At 26.3% G+C, this 19358-nt stretch overlaps 1 protein-coding gene across 1 annotated transcript in view; it reads left to right on the top strand.

Annotated features, from left to right (window-relative positions):
- Positions 1-226: 226 nt before the first annotated feature.
- Positions 227-19358, top strand: part of LOC132945689 (uncharacterized) — a 38815-nt gene continuing 19683 nt past the window's right edge. Inside the window, exons 1-18 of the mRNA XM_061015453.1 lie at positions 227-367; positions 474-531; positions 5768-5828; positions 6298-6443; positions 6593-6778; positions 6839-6963; positions 7038-7214; positions 7585-7717; positions 8129-8316; positions 8472-8685; positions 8881-9096; positions 9390-9596; positions 9677-9892; positions 9998-10156; positions 10222-10355; positions 10433-10600; positions 11671-11827; positions 18606-18784. Of these exons, the coding sequence (XP_060871436.1) occupies positions 486-531; positions 5768-5828; positions 6298-6443; positions 6593-6778; positions 6839-6963; positions 7038-7214; positions 7585-7717; positions 8129-8316; positions 8472-8685; positions 8881-9096; positions 9390-9596; positions 9677-9892; positions 9998-10156; positions 10222-10355; positions 10433-10600; positions 11671-11827; positions 18606-18784 (2712 nt within the window). The 5' untranslated portion in view covers positions 227-367; positions 474-485. The remainder of the gene's footprint in view (positions 368-473; positions 532-5767; positions 5829-6297; positions 6444-6592; positions 6779-6838; positions 6964-7037; positions 7215-7584; positions 7718-8128; positions 8317-8471; positions 8686-8880; positions 9097-9389; positions 9597-9676; positions 9893-9997; positions 10157-10221; positions 10356-10432; positions 10601-11670; positions 11828-18605; positions 18785-19358) is intronic.

Here is a 19358-nt window from a genome sequence, read left to right as displayed (position 1 = left end):
TATAACCCGTGACGCAAACCACTGAGTTTTGGAAAGAACGTCTACCCAACTATTATTTAGCCATGATATAATAATATAATATGGTAAATAAAAAAGTTAATCATCAATTTTTCTTTGCCATATATTATCTATGTAGTTTACTCACTGGTCGATCATGTGATCCCATATTATACTATACATAACAAGAAACCGATAACACTCAAGCATTTTGCGATATTAGCTGAAGTTTTTATAAGACCGGACATTATGTGTCTAGAACTCTATAGCGTAGTAAAGTTGTATTGATATTATTGTCTCTTACATAGAATTATCTGGTTATGTAAAAAAAAAAAAAATGCTCTACAGATATTTTCAGTGTTTAATATAGGTATTACATTTCGTTATTATTCATTATGATATATCTTTTTGTTTGATATAATTTATATACAAACATTTATTGATTATATTTTTAAAATTGTTTTCTTTAATTTCAGGTCACAACGGCAATGGAGGTGTTATATACCTGGATAATATATCCATGTTTAATTTTTGGTACGTAAAAAATATATTAATAAAAAAATAAATAGACAAATTATGTTTTAAAGACGTCATTATGTTAGTATAATATTAAATTAAAAAAAACAGAATATTAATATAATAAAGGAATATTAAATCAGGGCTTAAATTAAAAATAAAATATACATCATTTTTGCGTTTTCGGATATTTATTATTTAAACGTTATACAATTTTAATGTTTATCATTATTGTAGTTTCCGACGTTATTTAATTTTTTCCCTTCATCGTTTTTATATTTTTAAACGTCATTTTAATTTTTAATTTTTATAAATCATATTGTTATTTTTGGTATAGATAGGTAATTAACCACACTTTGACGTAATAGCTATCAAATTAATAGAATTTGTTGTCCATCCTAAGATTTTTAGTGAGTAGCTGAGACTGGAAAGTTAGTGTTAGTCTAGGACCTAGGTGTTAAATATTGCTTAAATGTTATGGCATGAATGAAAGATCAAATAATAGATTTTATTAAAAAAAAAAAATATTTATAACAATAATACAACTTTAAATGACATAATCATGTTATATAAGTATTTAGTAGGTATAGTTAAATAGGTACACCAAACCGCGCGCTTGCAGTTTTGTATCTCTTTAAAATTTGAATTACAGAAATAAACTAATATTTTATTAAGTTTAATATTTATAAATCAAACAGGAATAAAGTATTTCAAAACTATAAATTACTGTTAACACAGGTTTGCCAATTTTGAATTGATCATAGTTGCAACTTATAAGATTCATACTTATTTAGACTACAATATTTAAAAACAATAGTAATGTTGAGTTCAACGTAAAAAAAAGCATCAACGTTATATAAAATAACGTAATTTGACATTTTTTTATGTTACATTTATTGTTTATTTTTAATAATTAATTATGATTAATGATATATTATGTTTAATGATATTAGAATATTTTAGTTTTTCGTTTATTGATTTCGTTAATTTCTTTTTCGTTTTGAAGCTCTGATTAAAATATAAAATACACCAAAAAGTTTAATTAATGTGACGTAAAAAAACATATAATAATAATAAAAAATAATATATGTTTATAATATAATGATATATAATAAATCAATCAATGAAAATATAATCAGTGAAAATTAAAATGTACAGCCACAAACGCGAAATATCTAATAGGTACGCGCCTCACAGTTGGATGAAACACGAATTTAGCGTGCTAAAAGTACCATTTTTTAAACTAAAAAACTAAACTTTTTTTATCAACAATATCGTTACAATATTCTGACGCTTAAACCAGAATTTCAAAAGAATTTTGAAGGTATTACAGCTGTTTGTTTAAAATATATACATTATTTGATTGATATTTTCAAACTTTTATACATTTTAATATTATTTATTTTCACACTTCATCGATAAAAATGGAATTTTTTTTACACAGTTATTACATTGTATACTTACATTTAACAATAACATAATTATTTTTATTTTTTTCGTAATTGCTATTTTATGTTGACATGTTAAGTGTTTTAGTGGTTTTTGAACTTTTGAGGAGTGATACTTAAATTTACGTTGTTTTACCAACTATTCAATACGTAATGGAAATTGATAGCTGTTTGAAAATATAAACATTTTTTGTTTTCAGTTTCAACAGTAATTTAAAAAAATGGTTTTCTTTATAAATATGACGTATTACTGTAAAAACCATGCTTTTTATATATTATTTAGTTTTTTCACTTGAAACGATAAAATTATATTTTTATTTATACAATTGTTATATAATTGTCTTAAATGTAATAATGAAATATTATTAATTTATTTTAATTATTTTTTTTTTTTTTGTAAAAATTTCACTGAATGTTTATATTATAGCATTTTCTATACAAGATAAAATGTATAAAATAATCTGATTCTTTTTAAGCTGCTAAAGGACATAGTCAGTTTTCAATTTTATTAGTTTTAATTTCCATAAATATCAATAAAATGTTATTTGTTAGGTAAAAAAGCGTGAAAATTACAGGAAAAACAGGAGCGTTACAATGTTACAATATCAGTTGCAAAATGTTAAAAATACATAGGCACAATTTTTTTTAATGAGTATTTAAAGTTCGAATTTTGACAAAATGTATCCAATTTAAAATTTAATAATTATTTTGTAGTTGAAAATTTATAAAATGTTCAACTTTTATAGGTAAGGATTGAAAATTTAAAACAAGGTTCAACGTAAATAGGTAATATATAAATTACTTTATTCACAATAATATCATCAAAATATACTTGGTAATATCATAGGCTGACTGACTGTTTTCGCTCAGAATCGTTTTTCTTATACAATGATATTATATCATTCAATTTAACACCATCCATTACAGTGACCCACTTGTCACCTACTGTAGAGCAGAGTGACATCCACTTACCCACCTTTTTAATAATTAATATTGTCAATAAAAATATGATATTAAACGGGTAAATATTTTAATGATACGAGCTTTATAAAGTCAAGTCTACTAATTTGATTATTTTTGTTCTTCGTCATATTTTGCTCTCTTAATATATTCTCCTATTCTAGATTGTGTTTTGATTTTTTGGATAGATCTCTATTTCTTATTTGAATATATGTATTAGATTGGATTTCTTTGAGTGCATCAATAAAAATATAAATATTTGGACGTGATGTATAAAATAAACTATTCAGCTTCATGTGAAATGATTTTTTGTACGATTTGATGTTGTCGAAAATTCAGCCCAAATATTAGGCGGGAATGAAGCATCTGACGCAATATATGTTTTTAAAATATAATCGGTAAATAATTGTATATTTCCATTTGGAAGCTTTGGCATAATATCTTCAATGAAACATTTTAAACATCTTTCGAACTTAAAAATGGTAAACCAAAAACATTTTTAAAAAATTACTTTCCTCCAAATTTTGTTTTTATAATTTGTACTTAAGCCAAGGTATTGTATTTTTTTTCACCAATTTTGTCCTAGGTGAAAACGACATTATCTTTAATATTAATTGCTGGCCAAACTTGTTGTGCGGCATTATATATAGATTTTTCAAAGACAATAAAAAAATATTTTGGTGAAAATGTTAACCCATCAGTTGTACACTGATCCATCGTATACTTAAAAGAATAAAAATAAGTTTTGGTTTCCTTATTTGGCAATAAAGAAAAACTAGTGGTACATACATTTTATTCACAAGTGCGTAAATCGTAAAGATTTGTAAAAAATATTTGGGACAACTTTTAAAAGTACCATCAACTTATATCGTATCACACAAAACCATTAAGGTGGACGTTATTGAAAATCCAATAATATTATTATCGTGATCATTAACCATTAGAAAGGGTTCGTCCGTATTCGTTTTAATTATTATTGTATTAATAACTTCATGCGTTTCAATTACAGTTTTTGGTAAATTAGGGTGTATAGTTGATCGAATATTTCTTTTAATAAGAGCCGTATCTGACAAAGTTAATGTATATACGTTTTCTCTTAGTAATTCGGAATTTAAAAGTTTAGATGGCTTCCTTGAAATATCTTCAAAAGCTTTTCGTCGAAGACTATTGCTACTTTTTTCAGTTCAAAGTTTTTTTATCTAGTTTATTGTGTTTAGGATCTTCAAAACTATCAATAACTGTGTTGGAATCATTGATTTTCGAATAGCACTTACATTTAGTTAAGAAGCTTTAGTGTCTGTTTGTTGAGACGATATGTGTGATATCTAATCTCAGTACTCTTGGTGAATTCCACTTAATCGCCCGCTGGACGGAAACATCGCTTTCCAACGCTTCAACCGTCATCAAAAACTAAACTTTCGATGCAGGCATGACAAAAATTGTTAGTTGTAATTTAATGGGCCCAATTATTTAATAAGCTTCAAGTAAAATCTTTTAAAAACTAGGACTCCCAAGCCCCCCACTACTTGCGCCTATGTCAAAGGTAGGATTCTGAAATATATAAAAATTCGGTTTTGCTGCTGAAACTGTGTCTACACATTGTTGATGTCATCATTGTAGATAAAGAGATAACACGTAAATAACACATATACAATAAAATTATGTACAATATTTATTCTATCAAAAAGTTGGAATACGGTATCATTTGTATCTGTGGTTGTACAATTGGTTATTATCTCTATACAGGCTACAGTGATATCCCAACAGGTGTTGCAAATCTATCCCCCATAAGGACCTGTGTAATTATAGACAAATTAGCATTCTGGTTATTCTGTGTATAATAGAAAATTGTATCACTGATTATAAATATTATATATTACTCACTGGCCGGTTAAACACGTTGCGCACAAATGGATGTGGCTGTTATGAAGCGCTGTCGTCGCCCCATTATAGTTACTTATGGGTGACGACAGCACTTCAAACAGCCACATCCATTTTTCGTAAATTTTTCACGCCGCGTAAATACGGCCAGTGAGCGATCTATAGTATTTATTATCAATGATTATATCATTAGGTACTGGAAAATAATTTCCACCCTAGCAATTAATACATATTTATAGTTATTCTGTTCAAATATAATTCGTTGGTACGTAAATTTTAATGTATATGATATAATATATCAAATGACAAAATAAAAATTCTAAAAATGAAATAACCACTTCTTAATATTCAGAGATGACTACATTCAGAAATATTACAATTTAGTGTGTTCTCGTGGTAATCTATACAAAATAATGTAAGATAGTGATAGAATTGAGACAATAAGTATAGAATGTAGCTTGAGAGAGAAATAATTGGTTTTCTTTTTAAATTTTATTGACTGGTCAAAGTCTTTGTTTCCTCATCCTCTATCATTAACTGAAATGATGCCATAGTAAAGTGGCCTGGTGAACTAAAAATTTTCCAGAGGCAAGCTACAAATATCCCAAGTATTTATGCATGATAATATATTAATATAATATAACAAATTATATTTCAGATCGTTATTGACTACCTATTGAGAATATCATATTAAATTTACTAGGGGACCCACTGGCTACCACCCACCCATCCCACCCCTCTATTTAAGAACAATTTCAGAGGTCACGGCCTCTGAAATAACCGTTCACCACGCCACTGCCATAGTACATACTAAATATTAAACATGAATGCAAGATATATTTTATTATAATTTAATTATGATACCATTGCATTCAAACTATAAATGCTGATTAAAAAAATAATTAATAATCTTAATACACTAAACGCTGTTTAAGTATTTAATGCGTTATAATTCATTTTTTCAGGATCCAGCATTTTGTGTGATGGAAAACTCGAAATACAACAAGCTGTATCATCTCCCTCGGAGTTAGTGACTTTAGTATAAATAAATATTATGTAACATAATTTATGTTAGTCGGTAGGTATAGCTGTCGAAAATAATGGTGGTTGGAGCCTGGGGGGCATAGAGACCTAAAATCTTAATAAGGGCCATTAAACAATATCCGATCAATATATTTTAATCTACTAACTAGTAACTAGTAACTACACATTAAGATCAGGAAGATCAAAACCCCTTCTTTCTTTACATTTTTAGTATGCGAAAAACATTATTTACTATATCCACTCATTATTTTCTATTGTTAAAATGTTGACAACGCGTAGGCAATTGGATTCCGGCATAATATTTAATTGTATACTCTGCAATCGAATTGTTTATTATAATCTTGAATTTATTTTATACTAATTGTTTATATTTCTATAGGTTACATATTTGCTTATCATTGTATAATTTATATAAAATAATAATTTGTTGCTTATTTGAAAAACATTATAGAGACATTGATGATATGTTTTATTGTTCAAATGGACTGCGTATAGAATGGTCCTCGGTTTGCGATGGTCATAAGGATTGCTTCGATGGTTTAGACGAGATGAAAGAGTTGTGTGCACGATACGAATATGGAACAAATATCAGCATGGGTACAAAACAATAGCTTAATGATATACCTATAATATTTTCCTATGTTTGTGAAGTAATAAATAGATGCCAGAGTTACTTATATAAATCTAAATATGGAGCATTGGAGCTTCTAATATTACATATAATAATATATCCTATACTGTTTTAGATTGCGGTACAGTATCCAAAGAAATTAAAAGTAAACATTCGTTAGAAGCAACACCTTGGGTAGTTGATATATATAAATTTGAAAAGCAATCAAACTCATATTATGGTTTACACGATGAACGGACGGACTCAAATTATTACCATTTAGGTTTAGGAACAATTATTTCTCCAAATGTAGTAATTGCTGGTAAAATCCTTGCATAATATATTTAAGGAGGAATTAAAATTAATTAAATATTATTCTTAGCGGCTCAAATTTTTTGGGATAGTGGTATAAGATCTAAGCAAAATTCAATAGACGGTAATAGTAGATATTTGTTTAAAATTGATATTCCACAAGCTGACAGTGATATATCTCACTATTATATTGATGTAAGGTATTAACTTTTTAAAGTTTAAAAATAATTGGTAAATTATGTATTATATAAATTACAACGTTTTTGCAGGCAAAAATAATTTACCTGTTTGATGAAGCACGTATTATTGATATTAATTATCAACCCAATACTCAAGATTTAGCAGTAATTGTGTTAGCAAACAAAATTTCGTTTAGTAATGTTGTTACACCTGTTTGTATCGATTGGCATAGTAAATATAATGTACGCAATGGAACTTACGGGAAGGTGAATTTGTTATACTATATACTTAGTTTGTAATTTTATTAAATACATAAAATATAATATGAAATTGATTGACTGGTTTAATTTCTACAAAGTGACACTACTAATTCCGACGAACGTACAAAATAAAAAAAAATTAAATATACATTCAGACTGAGATTTGCAATATTAATAATTTGAACAAAATGGGAAAACTTTATTTCCATTTTCATCCTTATTATCTCGTATGAGTTCTGTGAGTAGTCAAGTTTTTTTAGTCAGACTTTATTTAAAACCATAAAGTTGAACTCTCTACTGACACTTACATAACTAGATATTAATATTATGCCTTAATATTAATTGATCATCATAAAAAATATTTATACTTTTACAGATTGCTGGTTTTAATGATCAGTCTCAACTTAATCATTTAGTATTACAACGATTTTTTCCACACATCGAAAACAGTTCCTGCTTAAGAATTTACAATGAAGACAATTTTCACTTTTGCATCAGGTTGCAATTGGGTAATAAAATTTATATTTCGATCATTTAACTCAATTTTTAATAGAAGATTGGATCTGGTTGGTACTTTGGGGGTAAAAAATAAAATATTCTAGTACTTGTCTAAATAATGCTAAAATCTGAAAGAAATTAAAGAAATTGGGATTTTTATGATTTTTCACGGTATCCATAATATTATGTGTCACATATTATGTGTCGTGTAAAAGGCCACACTTTTGATGAAGAAATAACATAAGTTTTGAATATGCATTCCTACCCGCCAGATCCTGCCAAAACTAGTGGTAGCTAAACTTTATATAAAAAAATAAATAAAGTAAACCTCGCACAGGAAAATTTAATGCATTTCACCTATAAATCCAACAATAACAAAATCTTTAATTTGTGTCTTATGTATTAAATACCGCTTGTTTCAGAGGAAAGAGGAGGTAATAGATTTGATTTCCAAAGCTTAAGCTTTTTACAATCTAATTCATATTTTTTAACCGGGATAACGAGTTGCTGGCCTTATATTTTTTCGAATGATATGCATAGCAAAATAAACATAGATTTTATAGACATAAAAAACTATATTCCATGGATTCGTGGAATTTTGAACAAACATGTACGTAAATTTGTTTCATTCCAGATATCGATTAAAAGTTATAATTTATTGTATTGCATTGGTTTATATAACGACGCTTTTGAATCAAAACTAACATATTATTATAAAAAGAATAAAATAATATTATTAGGAATTAACATTTAATATTTTGACAGAGCACAGCGAATTCATGTGTTTTACCAGCTATCGAAGGAGTTGTATATTCTTATGAAGGTTCTCATTCAATATTATCACCCCTAACATCAATTGATCCTTACACTACAGTTATTGAGAACTGTGAAGTTGGATATCATAAAGCTAATCCTAATGGTTTTAGAGTTTGTCAGAGATATGGAACTTGGAAAACGGATTCTGATAAATTATGTTTGAGTAAGTTTTGTTTTGTACCATGTAATCATTTCTTATTGAATTATTATGTGACAGAATGTTGGTTATAATTGATTTTAATTTGATAGTGTTTGAGTAAGTTTTGTATCGAAATTTGTATGTTGTTATGATAACTTATTTTAATATTATGAGTCTGCTTTATAGACATGTTTGATTTTAACGTTTTTATGTTTCTAGAAATGTGTCCACCTCTACTATCAGATAGCTTAGATATTAAATGCAGTTATAATGGTAACTATACTAATTGCTCAAATGCATCGATACCTCACACAATAGCAACACTAAAATGTAAGCCTACTTATACTCTACCAAATGGACATAAAGAAACTCCACTTGAATTACAATGTCAGTCCAACGGATTGTGGGATAATCAATTATATAAATGCGAGCCAGGTAATTACATTTTTGTGATAAAAATAGATCTCTAACTAATATAATTGTTTTTCTTTTTTAATTATCTTTTACAAAAAACAAAAAAACTTATTTGCTTGATTACTAACCCTTAGATACGGTTGTATTTATGTTAAATTTGTTTGTTTTGTCAAATTGTATAAATTATTGAGGAAGAACATATAATCGTTAGGTTAAGCATAATCGTTTGATGTACATTTTTAAATCATCGAAAATATGTCTATTCTATAGGTTTTATTAATTATGACTTATTATTATTTATATTTATGTTTAAGCGAGTTCATGTGTTTTACCAACTGTCGAAGGAGTTGTATATACTTATGACGGTTCTAATGAAAGTTTATCCCACGGGACATTAATTGATCACGGCGTTACCGTGAATGAGAACTGTACATTTGGATATCATAATGTTTATCCCGATAGTTTTCGGGTTTGTCAGAGAAATGGAAAATGGAAACCTGCTCTTCATAAATTATGTTTGAGTAAGTTTTGTATTGATATTTGTATGTTGCAATGATTATTTATTTAATTATGTTTAATTATAATTTATTTATATTTATAGAAATGTGTCCACCTCTTCTATCTGATAGTTTGGATATTCAATGTAGTTATAATGGTAAGTATGCTAATTGCTCAAATCTATCGATACCTGACACAATAGCAATACCAAAATGTAAGCCTGCTTATGTTTTACCAAACGGACAAAAAGAGACTCCAATTGAATTACATTGTATGTCGAACGGAATATGGAATAATGAACTATATATATGCGAACCAGGTAATTGTATTTTTAAGTGTACAAAATATATAAATCTCTAATTTACTCAACCTTTACGTTATCCCTAATATTATTATTTATATTTATATTCAAATATTATATTAGAATGCGGTAGAACATTTGTCGATGGTAAAGTACTGATTGCGAATGGTAAAAAAGCAAATATTGGAACGGCACCTTGGAATGTAGCAATATATGAAATTACTAACATTTATAACTTAATTTGTGGAGGATCAATTATTTCTCGAAATTTAGTTGTTTCTGGTAAAATATTTGTTGAACCAAGTTAAGAAAAAAAAAGAATGAAACTGAAATAAATATAATTTTAGCGGCTCATTGTTTTTCGAAAAGTATTACGGAAAATATTACAACAATTGTAAATGTCGGCCTATACAAAATTGCTGTTGGAAAATATGACAGAAACTTTAGAAAACTTGATAATGAATTTACTAAAATAATGAATGTAAGTTATTTATAATTCAAAGTCTATAAAAAATTTGTATGACATGTATAATTTAAATTAAAACAATCAATGTACAGGTGGATAGGGTTCATCTGAAAGAAGCTTTTTTTGGTCTTTCCGGGTATTATGCTGAAGATATAGCTGTTGTTGTGTTACAAAACAGTGTTTCTTTTAGTAATGGTATTACACCTATATGTATGGATTGGTATGGTGATTACAAAGTATCCAATGGAGATGAAGGAAAGGTTGGTTTGTAGTATTATTTAAATTGTGATTTAACAACAGTCAATAGCGTACCTTTAATTATTATTTATGGTTCTCCATTTATATGTATACAAATACCGTGAGATTATCCGCTAACGTTTGCATAAATATTGTCATGTTATAATACTTAAATAAAAAAAGTGGGAAGTGAATACCACTCTCCTATGTAGGTTAAAGTGGGTAATCGTAATGGATGGTGTTATTTTTATTTGCAATGACATAAGTATATCAATGATTTGAAAAATTATTCTGAGAGAATTTCAAGTATCCACACTAATTAATTTTTGAATTAAAACATAATAGTTAAATCAATAATAAATACGGTTAACCGGAATTAATTACCTTCTGGCTGATAATCAATTATCGAAAAAAACTTCAAACTCTCATAACAAAATTAGTTTGACTACAAAGGAAATTCATAAAAAAACTATTGTGGATTTACTCTTAACTTTTTTTTAAGTTTCCATTAAAAAATACTTATGAGGAACCTTGAATTAAATGTACAAGTATACAAGTATTTTGAGACAGCGATTTATCGATGATATTTTTAAAAAAAGAAATAAAATGTAAATATTCTTAATATGCTTATAAATAGCTCAAAAAAAAAATAATATATAGAAAATAGTAGTGTTAACATGCAGTAGAAATTTAAAGTATCTACGGTTATAACTCATAAGTATATTAGTTATATAAAAATAACTTCGCCATTGCGCGTTGGCTACAATCAATCACGTAACGCGGTTCCCGGGGAGGTTCGTAGTGTCAAAAACCTTAGCACACATACACATGTTGCTAACCTTAAAGACTAATATTTGTTTTTCACTACGCATTTGGAAACTAATGTGAATTTTCCAAATTATCCTCTCAAAAATACCAACGAGTTTGACTTTTCCATCGTAATAGATATTGAATGTTGAACATCGAAGCATTATTTCTACTAGAACAAAAGTTTATAAAAAGTGAAAAAAACACACATTATAGTAAATTCAATACATGAATCGCTCTGTTAAAAATGTATATTGAAATCTCAAACTTTTTTTTACTTTTACAGATTGTTGGTTGGGGAAAAGAGGAAAATGGCATTTCAAGTCCCGTTTTATTAGAAACACGGTTACCATACATCGACATGAGGTCTTGCCGGAGCATGTGTACATTTGGATTTAAACCATATGTGACTCATGATAAGATTTGTGCTGGTTCTTCATTGGGTAATAAAATATTTAAACATTAATACTATATTGAAATAATTGATTTTTTTTATAAACTCTACTTTTATTAAATTAATGAATAACATTTTACAATAAATATAAAAATATAAAATATATTTCTACAAATAAATCAAACAAACTTTATACATAGCAAGCCTACCTTTTCGTATCTATTGACTAACCCAATATTGAATCACGTCATTATAGTTTTTTATGATTTATTGCATTCGTTCTTTACTAGTTAATTAACTATAAAATATTAAAATTCAAAAGGTAATCCTGCTGACACAGTTGTAATATGGTGGGGAATAGCGGCATAAAATTATCATTTTAGTACAATTTTATGTAAGACCTCTCGTCGACTCAAATAATGTGTATACCTCAGGAATATTCAATTTTTTTTAAAAGAGATATCATCGACTTACATAATAGTAATAACGTATAATATAACAATTAAATATTAAATGGTCACGTTTCAAACAATAACACAAGGTGTATGGTCGGAAAGACTTTCATTAAATTAAAACAAACATACGAGTATTATTATCTTAACCCACTGAGGTCCACGGATAATTGTTGGATGCACTGTTCTTGGAAGCGAATTTTTTTGCAAATTAGGTCAGCCCCCTCACTTTGTCCAATCCGTTCCAAACCAACGCCAAAATTTAGCAAATTAATTGCAAATAATTGCAAATTGGTTTTTAGAATTTGTAAATCAAAATTGGAATTTTGGTGAATTTTTTAAAAAATCGATAACAGTCGTATTTTTTTATAAAGTATGAATTTTTTATCAAAAATCAATTTTTTTTTTATTAATTTTTTATTTATTATTTGATTTTAATTGATTTTTATCCAACATAAATTTTTTTAGACTAGATTTTTTAAATTATGAATTTTCCAACAAACAGATTTGTATTCAATTTATATTTTTTATGAAAAATCTAAATTAAATTAAATTCTAAAATAATTCTGTTAGATAAAAAAGCAATAAAAAAAACTAATAAAAAATGTAAAATCAATAAAAAAACCATATTTGATAAAAACAAATTTTGGGTAAAAAATTCACTTTAAAAATATTAATTAAAATTTGTTTGATAAAATTATCTTATTGTATATAAATTCTTAGTAAAATTAAAATCTTAAAAAAAATCTGTTTGATAAAAAATCTATATTTAATAAAAAAATCTAAATTTGATAAGACAGTTTATTTTTAAAATAATCTGTATTTTAAAAAAGAAATCTAAATTTGAAAAAAAAATCAATAAAAATTCTGTATTAAATAAAAATATGTACTTCATAAAAAGATTTAGGTATATTTGAAAAAAAAATCAATAAAAAATCAATTTGATAAAACCATAGAAATTCAAAAAAAAACAGTATTTTATTAAAAAATCTGCATTTAATAAAAATCTGTTTAATAAAAAAATCTAAATTTGATAATACAATTTATTTTTACCAAGGTAAATGTTTAGAAAATTAATTGCAAATAATTGCAAATCGGTTTTTAGAATTTGAAAATGTAAATTGTAATTTACAAAATAATTAGTAGGCACAATTCTGTATAATATTAATAATTAACGAAAAACATATTTTTTTTAAAATGGCCAAAAATGGCTCAGAAATAATTTATAAAATTAATGTGGAAATAATATGAAACTAATAAAAAACATAATAATTAGTTAAAATGTATTAAATAAATAATATAATTTAAAAAAATCATAAAAAAAAAATATTTACAAATTTAATAAATAAAATTGTCTACAATGAATTATTAAAAAATATTTAAAAAAGAGATTTATCATTTTGAATCATTATACTTATTATATTTAATATATATATATATCTTTAGTCACTTTAATTTTTAGTTTTTTATTAGCATTTTATTAAATACAGATTTTTTATTAAACATAGATTCTTTTAACAAATATATATTTTATATCGATTTTTTTTATCAAATATAGATTTTTTATTGATTTCTTTTCAAATATACCTAAATCTTTTTATCAAGTACATATTTTTTTATTTAATACAGAATTTTTATTGATTTGTTTTTCAAATTTAGATTTCTTTTTTAAAATACAGATTATTTTAAAAATAAACTGTCTTATCAAATTTAGATTTTTTTATTAAATATAGATTTTTTATCAAACAGATTTTTTTAAGATTTAAATTTTACTAAGAATTTATATACAATAAGATTATTTTATCAAACAAATTTTAATTAATATTTTTAAAGTGAATTTTTTACCCCAAAATTTTTTTTATCAAATATGGTTTTTTTTATTGATTTTACATTTTTTATTAATTTTTTTTATTGCTTTTTTATCTAACAGATTTATTTTAGAATTTAATTCAATTTAGATTTTTTGTAAAAAATATAAATTGAATACAAATCTGATTGATGGAAAATTCATAATTTAAAAAATCTAGTCTAAAAAAATGTATGTTGGATAAAATGATTTGCAATTAATTTGCTAAATATTGGCGTTGGTTTGGAGCGGATCGGACGAAGTGGGGGGGCTGACCAAATTTGCAAAAAAATTCGCTAAAATTCCAATTTTGATTTGCAAATTCTAAAAACCAATTTGCAATTATTTGCAATTAATTTGCTAAATATTGGCGTTGGTTTGGAACGGATCAGACAAAGTAGGGGGGCTGACCTAATTTGCAAAAAAATTCGCCAAAATTCCAATTTTGATTTACAAATTTTAAAAACCAATTTGCAATTATTTGCAATCAATTTGCTAAATATTGGCGTTGGTTTGGAACGGATCGGACAAAGTGGGGGGGGGGGGGGCTGCATGAAGTTAGCCCCCCAATTCATTTTTTTAGTTTGCGAGCGTGCACTAAATTTGCAAATCCTAAAAACCAATTTACAATTATTTTTAATTAATTTGCTAAATATTGCCGCTGGTTTGAAGTGAATCCGCTAAAGTGGGGGGGCTAACTTCATGACCATACGCAACATCCTGTTGTGAGTTGGTTGGTGGGTGGGTGGTTTTATGGATAAAATATATTTGACTCATTTAATTAAAATTGTTCACCAGTCACTGCGTCGAGAACCGTGTTGTTCAACCATATATTCCTTACAAAATATTCTAACCAGTACTTTTCTAGCTTTGATCCGTATGGTTAGGTTAGGTCCCGTTTGAATATATGGTTGAATAACACGGTTCTCGACGCAGTGACTGGTGAACAATTTTAATTAAATGAGCCAAATATATTTTATCCATAAAATGGATGTTGCGCCATTCGGAGAAAAGATGATCCTAACTAGGACTGAAACATTGATCATTTTTTCGGTTCCGGTTCCACTTTGGTTCAAAAAAATTAAAATTTAAAAAAAAAAAAAGGTGGATAAGTGGATGTCGCTCTGCTGTACGGTAGGTTACAAGTGGGTCACAGTAATGGATGGTGTTAAATTTGAATTCAATGATATAATATCATTGTATAAGAAAAACGATTCTGAGCGAAAACGGTCAGTCAGCCTATGATTTTACCAAGTATATTTGATGATATTATTGTGAATAAAGTAATTTATATATAACCTATTTACGTGGAGCCTTGTTTTAAATTTTCAATCCTTAGCCATAAAAGTTAAAAATGTATACATTTTTAACTACAAAATAATTAATAAATTATAAATTTGATAAATGTTGTCAAAATTTGAACTTTAAATGCTTATAAAAAAAAATTGTGTCTATGTATTTTTAATATTTTTCAACTGCTATTAGAACGATATATCAGGAGCCTTATATTAAATTTTCACGCTTTTTTACCCAACAAATAAAAATTTATTGATATTTATAGAAAAAAAACTAAAAAAATTGAAAACTGACAATGTCCGTAAACAGCTCAAAAAGAGTCAAAATATTTTCAACAAATAATCAAAGGTGATGACAGACACAAAAATAAAAAAAAAAATAAAAAAAAATAAAAAAAAAGGTGGATAAGTGGATGTCGCTCTGCTGTACAGTAGGTTACAAGTGGGTCACTTTAATGGATGGTGTTAAATTTGAATTCAATGATATAATATCATTGTATAAGAATAACGATTCTGAGCGGAGACGGTATGTCAGTGTAGGTTTAAGACATATTATTATATACATAGGTACCTACCTATAATTAATTCCAAATTAATCATATCACAATATCCATTAGGTACATATAACGCGTTATACATCAACAACAAACCGTGATACTATCATCATAATATATCGATGAAAATATTACAAATTAGAAGTTTCAAGTGCCCACGAATAATATTATACAATCACAACAAAATAACTAAAATAGTTACTCTAGGTTTTTATGTAATTTCGTCCAAATTTGAACTTAAAATGACTATACAAATAAACTGTGCTTGTGTATTTTTTAGATTTTTTGGTAACCGCATTATCTATTTACATGGAATCTTGTTTTAAATTTTCAATCCTTAGCTATAAAAACTGAACATTTTATAATTTATTAATTACAATGGTTGATAATTTTCGAGATTTTGATAAATTCTGTCCAAATTTGATCTTTAAATGCTTATAAAAAAAAACTGTGCCTATGTATTTTCAATATTTTTCAACTGCTATTGTAAAAATATATCAGGAGTCTTGTATTAAATTTTTACACTTTTTGGCCCAACAGATAAAACTTTATTGATATTTATAGAAAAAAAAACTAAAAAAATTGAAAACTGAAAATGCCCGTAAACAGCTCAAAAAGTGTCAAAATATTTTCAAAATTGTATGGTGTATAGGAAATGCTAATATAAACATTCAGTGAAATTTTCATGTATCTACAGTTATTCGTTTTTGAATTACAAGAAAATAAGGAAATCGGTACATGAGAAATCGAGTGAATGTTGTAATAATAATAATCATAAAAATTTAATTTGACTTTCTTGTAGAAATTTTTTTTTTGATAAAGTTAGACAAACTTATGAGGAATCTTGTATTAGATTTTAAAATCTTAGATTTAAAAAGAAAATTTTTTATGAATTTCTAACTCAAAATAATTTGCAAATTTTCGTGATTTTTCCGTATTTTTTCAAGATTTGAACTTTAAACGTGTATAAAAAAAAACTGTGACTAAGGATTTTTAATTTTTTTCATCTGCCTTTGAAACAATAACCTAGGAGCCTTCTATTAAATTTTCAAGCTTTTTTACCCAACAAATAAAATTTTATTGATATTTATAGAAAAAAAATTTAAAAAAACTGAAAACTGACAATGTCCGTAAACAGTTCAAAAAAAGTCAAATTATTTTCAAAATTGTATTGTGTATAGAAAATGCAAATATAAACAACCAGTGAAAATTTCATGCATCTACGGTCATTTGTTTTAGAGTTACACCAATAACCAAAATCGATTTTGTTAAAAATCGATTTTGCGTAAAAATTCCCGTTTTTCCTTAATTTTTCTTTTGTTTTTCACATCGCTTTTGAAAACTACTGGGAAATTAAAATTTTGACCTCCCCAATGCACCAACGATATTCACTTTCCCATCGAACAAGATACTGAAGTCGAAAATCGAAGCATTATTTCGACTACTTATCGTGTACACAGACACAAAAATAAAAAAAAAAATAAAAAAAAAAACACACATCATTGTAAAATCAATACATTCATCGTTTCACTCAGAATCTAAAAATAAAAAAAAAACACACATCATTGTAGAATCAATACATTCATCGCTTCGCTCAGAATCTAAAAGTAAATAGTAAAAGTAGTGAATGCGACGTGAAAAACAAAAGAAAAATTTAGGAAAAACGGGAATTATTACGCAAAATCTGTTTTTGAGAAAATCGATTTTGGTTTTTGGTGTAACTCCATTAAAAATACATGAAATTTTGATTGAACGTTTATATTAGCATTTTATATACACCATAACATTTTCCAAATATTTTAGCTTATTTTTAAATGTTTACGAACATTTTCAGTTTCCATTTTTTTTAGTTTTTTTTTCTACAAATATCAACAACATTTTATTTGTTGGGTAAAAAAGCTTGAAAATTTAATACAAAATACAAATCATCTCAATTTTTGTTGGACTAAGGCAAACAACAACCACTTACTGATTTGCAGACTCAACAATTTTTCACGCAGATTTACATAGTTTAAAGTCATAGTGGGTGAAGTTTGGGAGGGGTTAAATATTTAGGTATTCAAACATCACACACAGTATTATGTTGTACCAAAATACAAAGTAAGCCTCTATGAACAAAAATATCTAATTATGGAAAAAGAACATGGGTATAATGTTATATTTAGCGAATATCTCTTAGCTGTGTAGTACCTGTAGGACTACGGATGTGCCGTGTGAATATCAGCATAATATGTGTTTATAATGCGTTTTGGTGTCAGTTAAGGCTTATTAGTGATTTTTATTTCGTTAGTCCAATTTCTACAGGTACTTAACTATATTTTGTATCTAATGTGTATATAAAAATGTTATATTAAATATTTTAATTGAAGAAGTGTGTACATGACATCGTTATATAAAATAGTATCGAGCCACATCTATCACATCTCATAGGTACCTACAATATTAAATATCCTTGTAATATCCATGTACGGCTGTACATCATTTGTTTTTATACTAAGAATAATTTATATTTATTTATTTGTTTATTTATTTATTCATACAAACTGACTTAAGTCTTATAACATAATATAAAGCAAACACCGTAAATGCTATGCATGGTTAGTGATCTTTCATATATATCAATTTATTACCAAATTACAGTCGTATGATTAAATGTAGTATTATATATAAAATATTTTAGTTTCAGCACATGGTGTAGATAAGGGAGACAGCGGTTCAGGCTTATGTTTTTTACATTCTAATTTGTATTATTTAACCGGAGTAGTGAGTCTCAAGGACCCAGACGCAAATAATTCAATCTCACTTTTTACATCAGTTAATATTCACATTCACTGGATTCGTGGACTGTACTTAAAATATAATTAAGGGAATGTTTTGAAAATTATTCATTCCAATTGTTAGTCAAATACAAATTTGTCATTAGAATAATCAGTTTCTAGTTTTTTTTTTTTTATTATTTAAACTTTGTAATTATAATTAGTTTCAACAATTATGAAGTACAGTATAAATGTTGTTTACAAGAAGAAAGAGTACGAAATTATATTAAATTAAAAAGCCTGTATGGTTAAAAAGATAATGTATTCAATTTTATATAATTTGTTGGTTTGAGAATATATTATAAATAATAATTTTTTTTTTTTTATTGATTAACCCGCGGCCACTTAGGCCATTGTGTACGGAATCGATCTTTGTATTTGATAAAATTAATTTTTTACTTATGTGTAATAATTCTATAAAGGTCTTTTAATAATAATTGTGCATTCAAATAAATCATAATAGGTACCTGCATATTATGTACCAATTTTGCATTGTACTTAGATCAATGGTTTCATAATTATTACTATATGTATTATGCAATATATTGACATTGTTTTTGACAACCAATGTTCGAACGAGTATTTTTGAGTTATGTAGAAAATTGTTGGCTACACTA

The sequence above is a fragment of the Metopolophium dirhodum genome, chromosome 5 (assembly GCF_019925205.1).
Source record: "Metopolophium dirhodum isolate CAU chromosome 5, ASM1992520v1, whole genome shotgun sequence".
Taxonomy (NCBI): Eukaryota; Metazoa; Arthropoda; class Insecta; order Hemiptera; family Aphididae; genus Metopolophium; species Metopolophium dirhodum.
The sequence above is the reverse complement of the archived record's forward strand: the minus strand, read 5'-3'. Positions and strand labels throughout refer to the sequence as shown.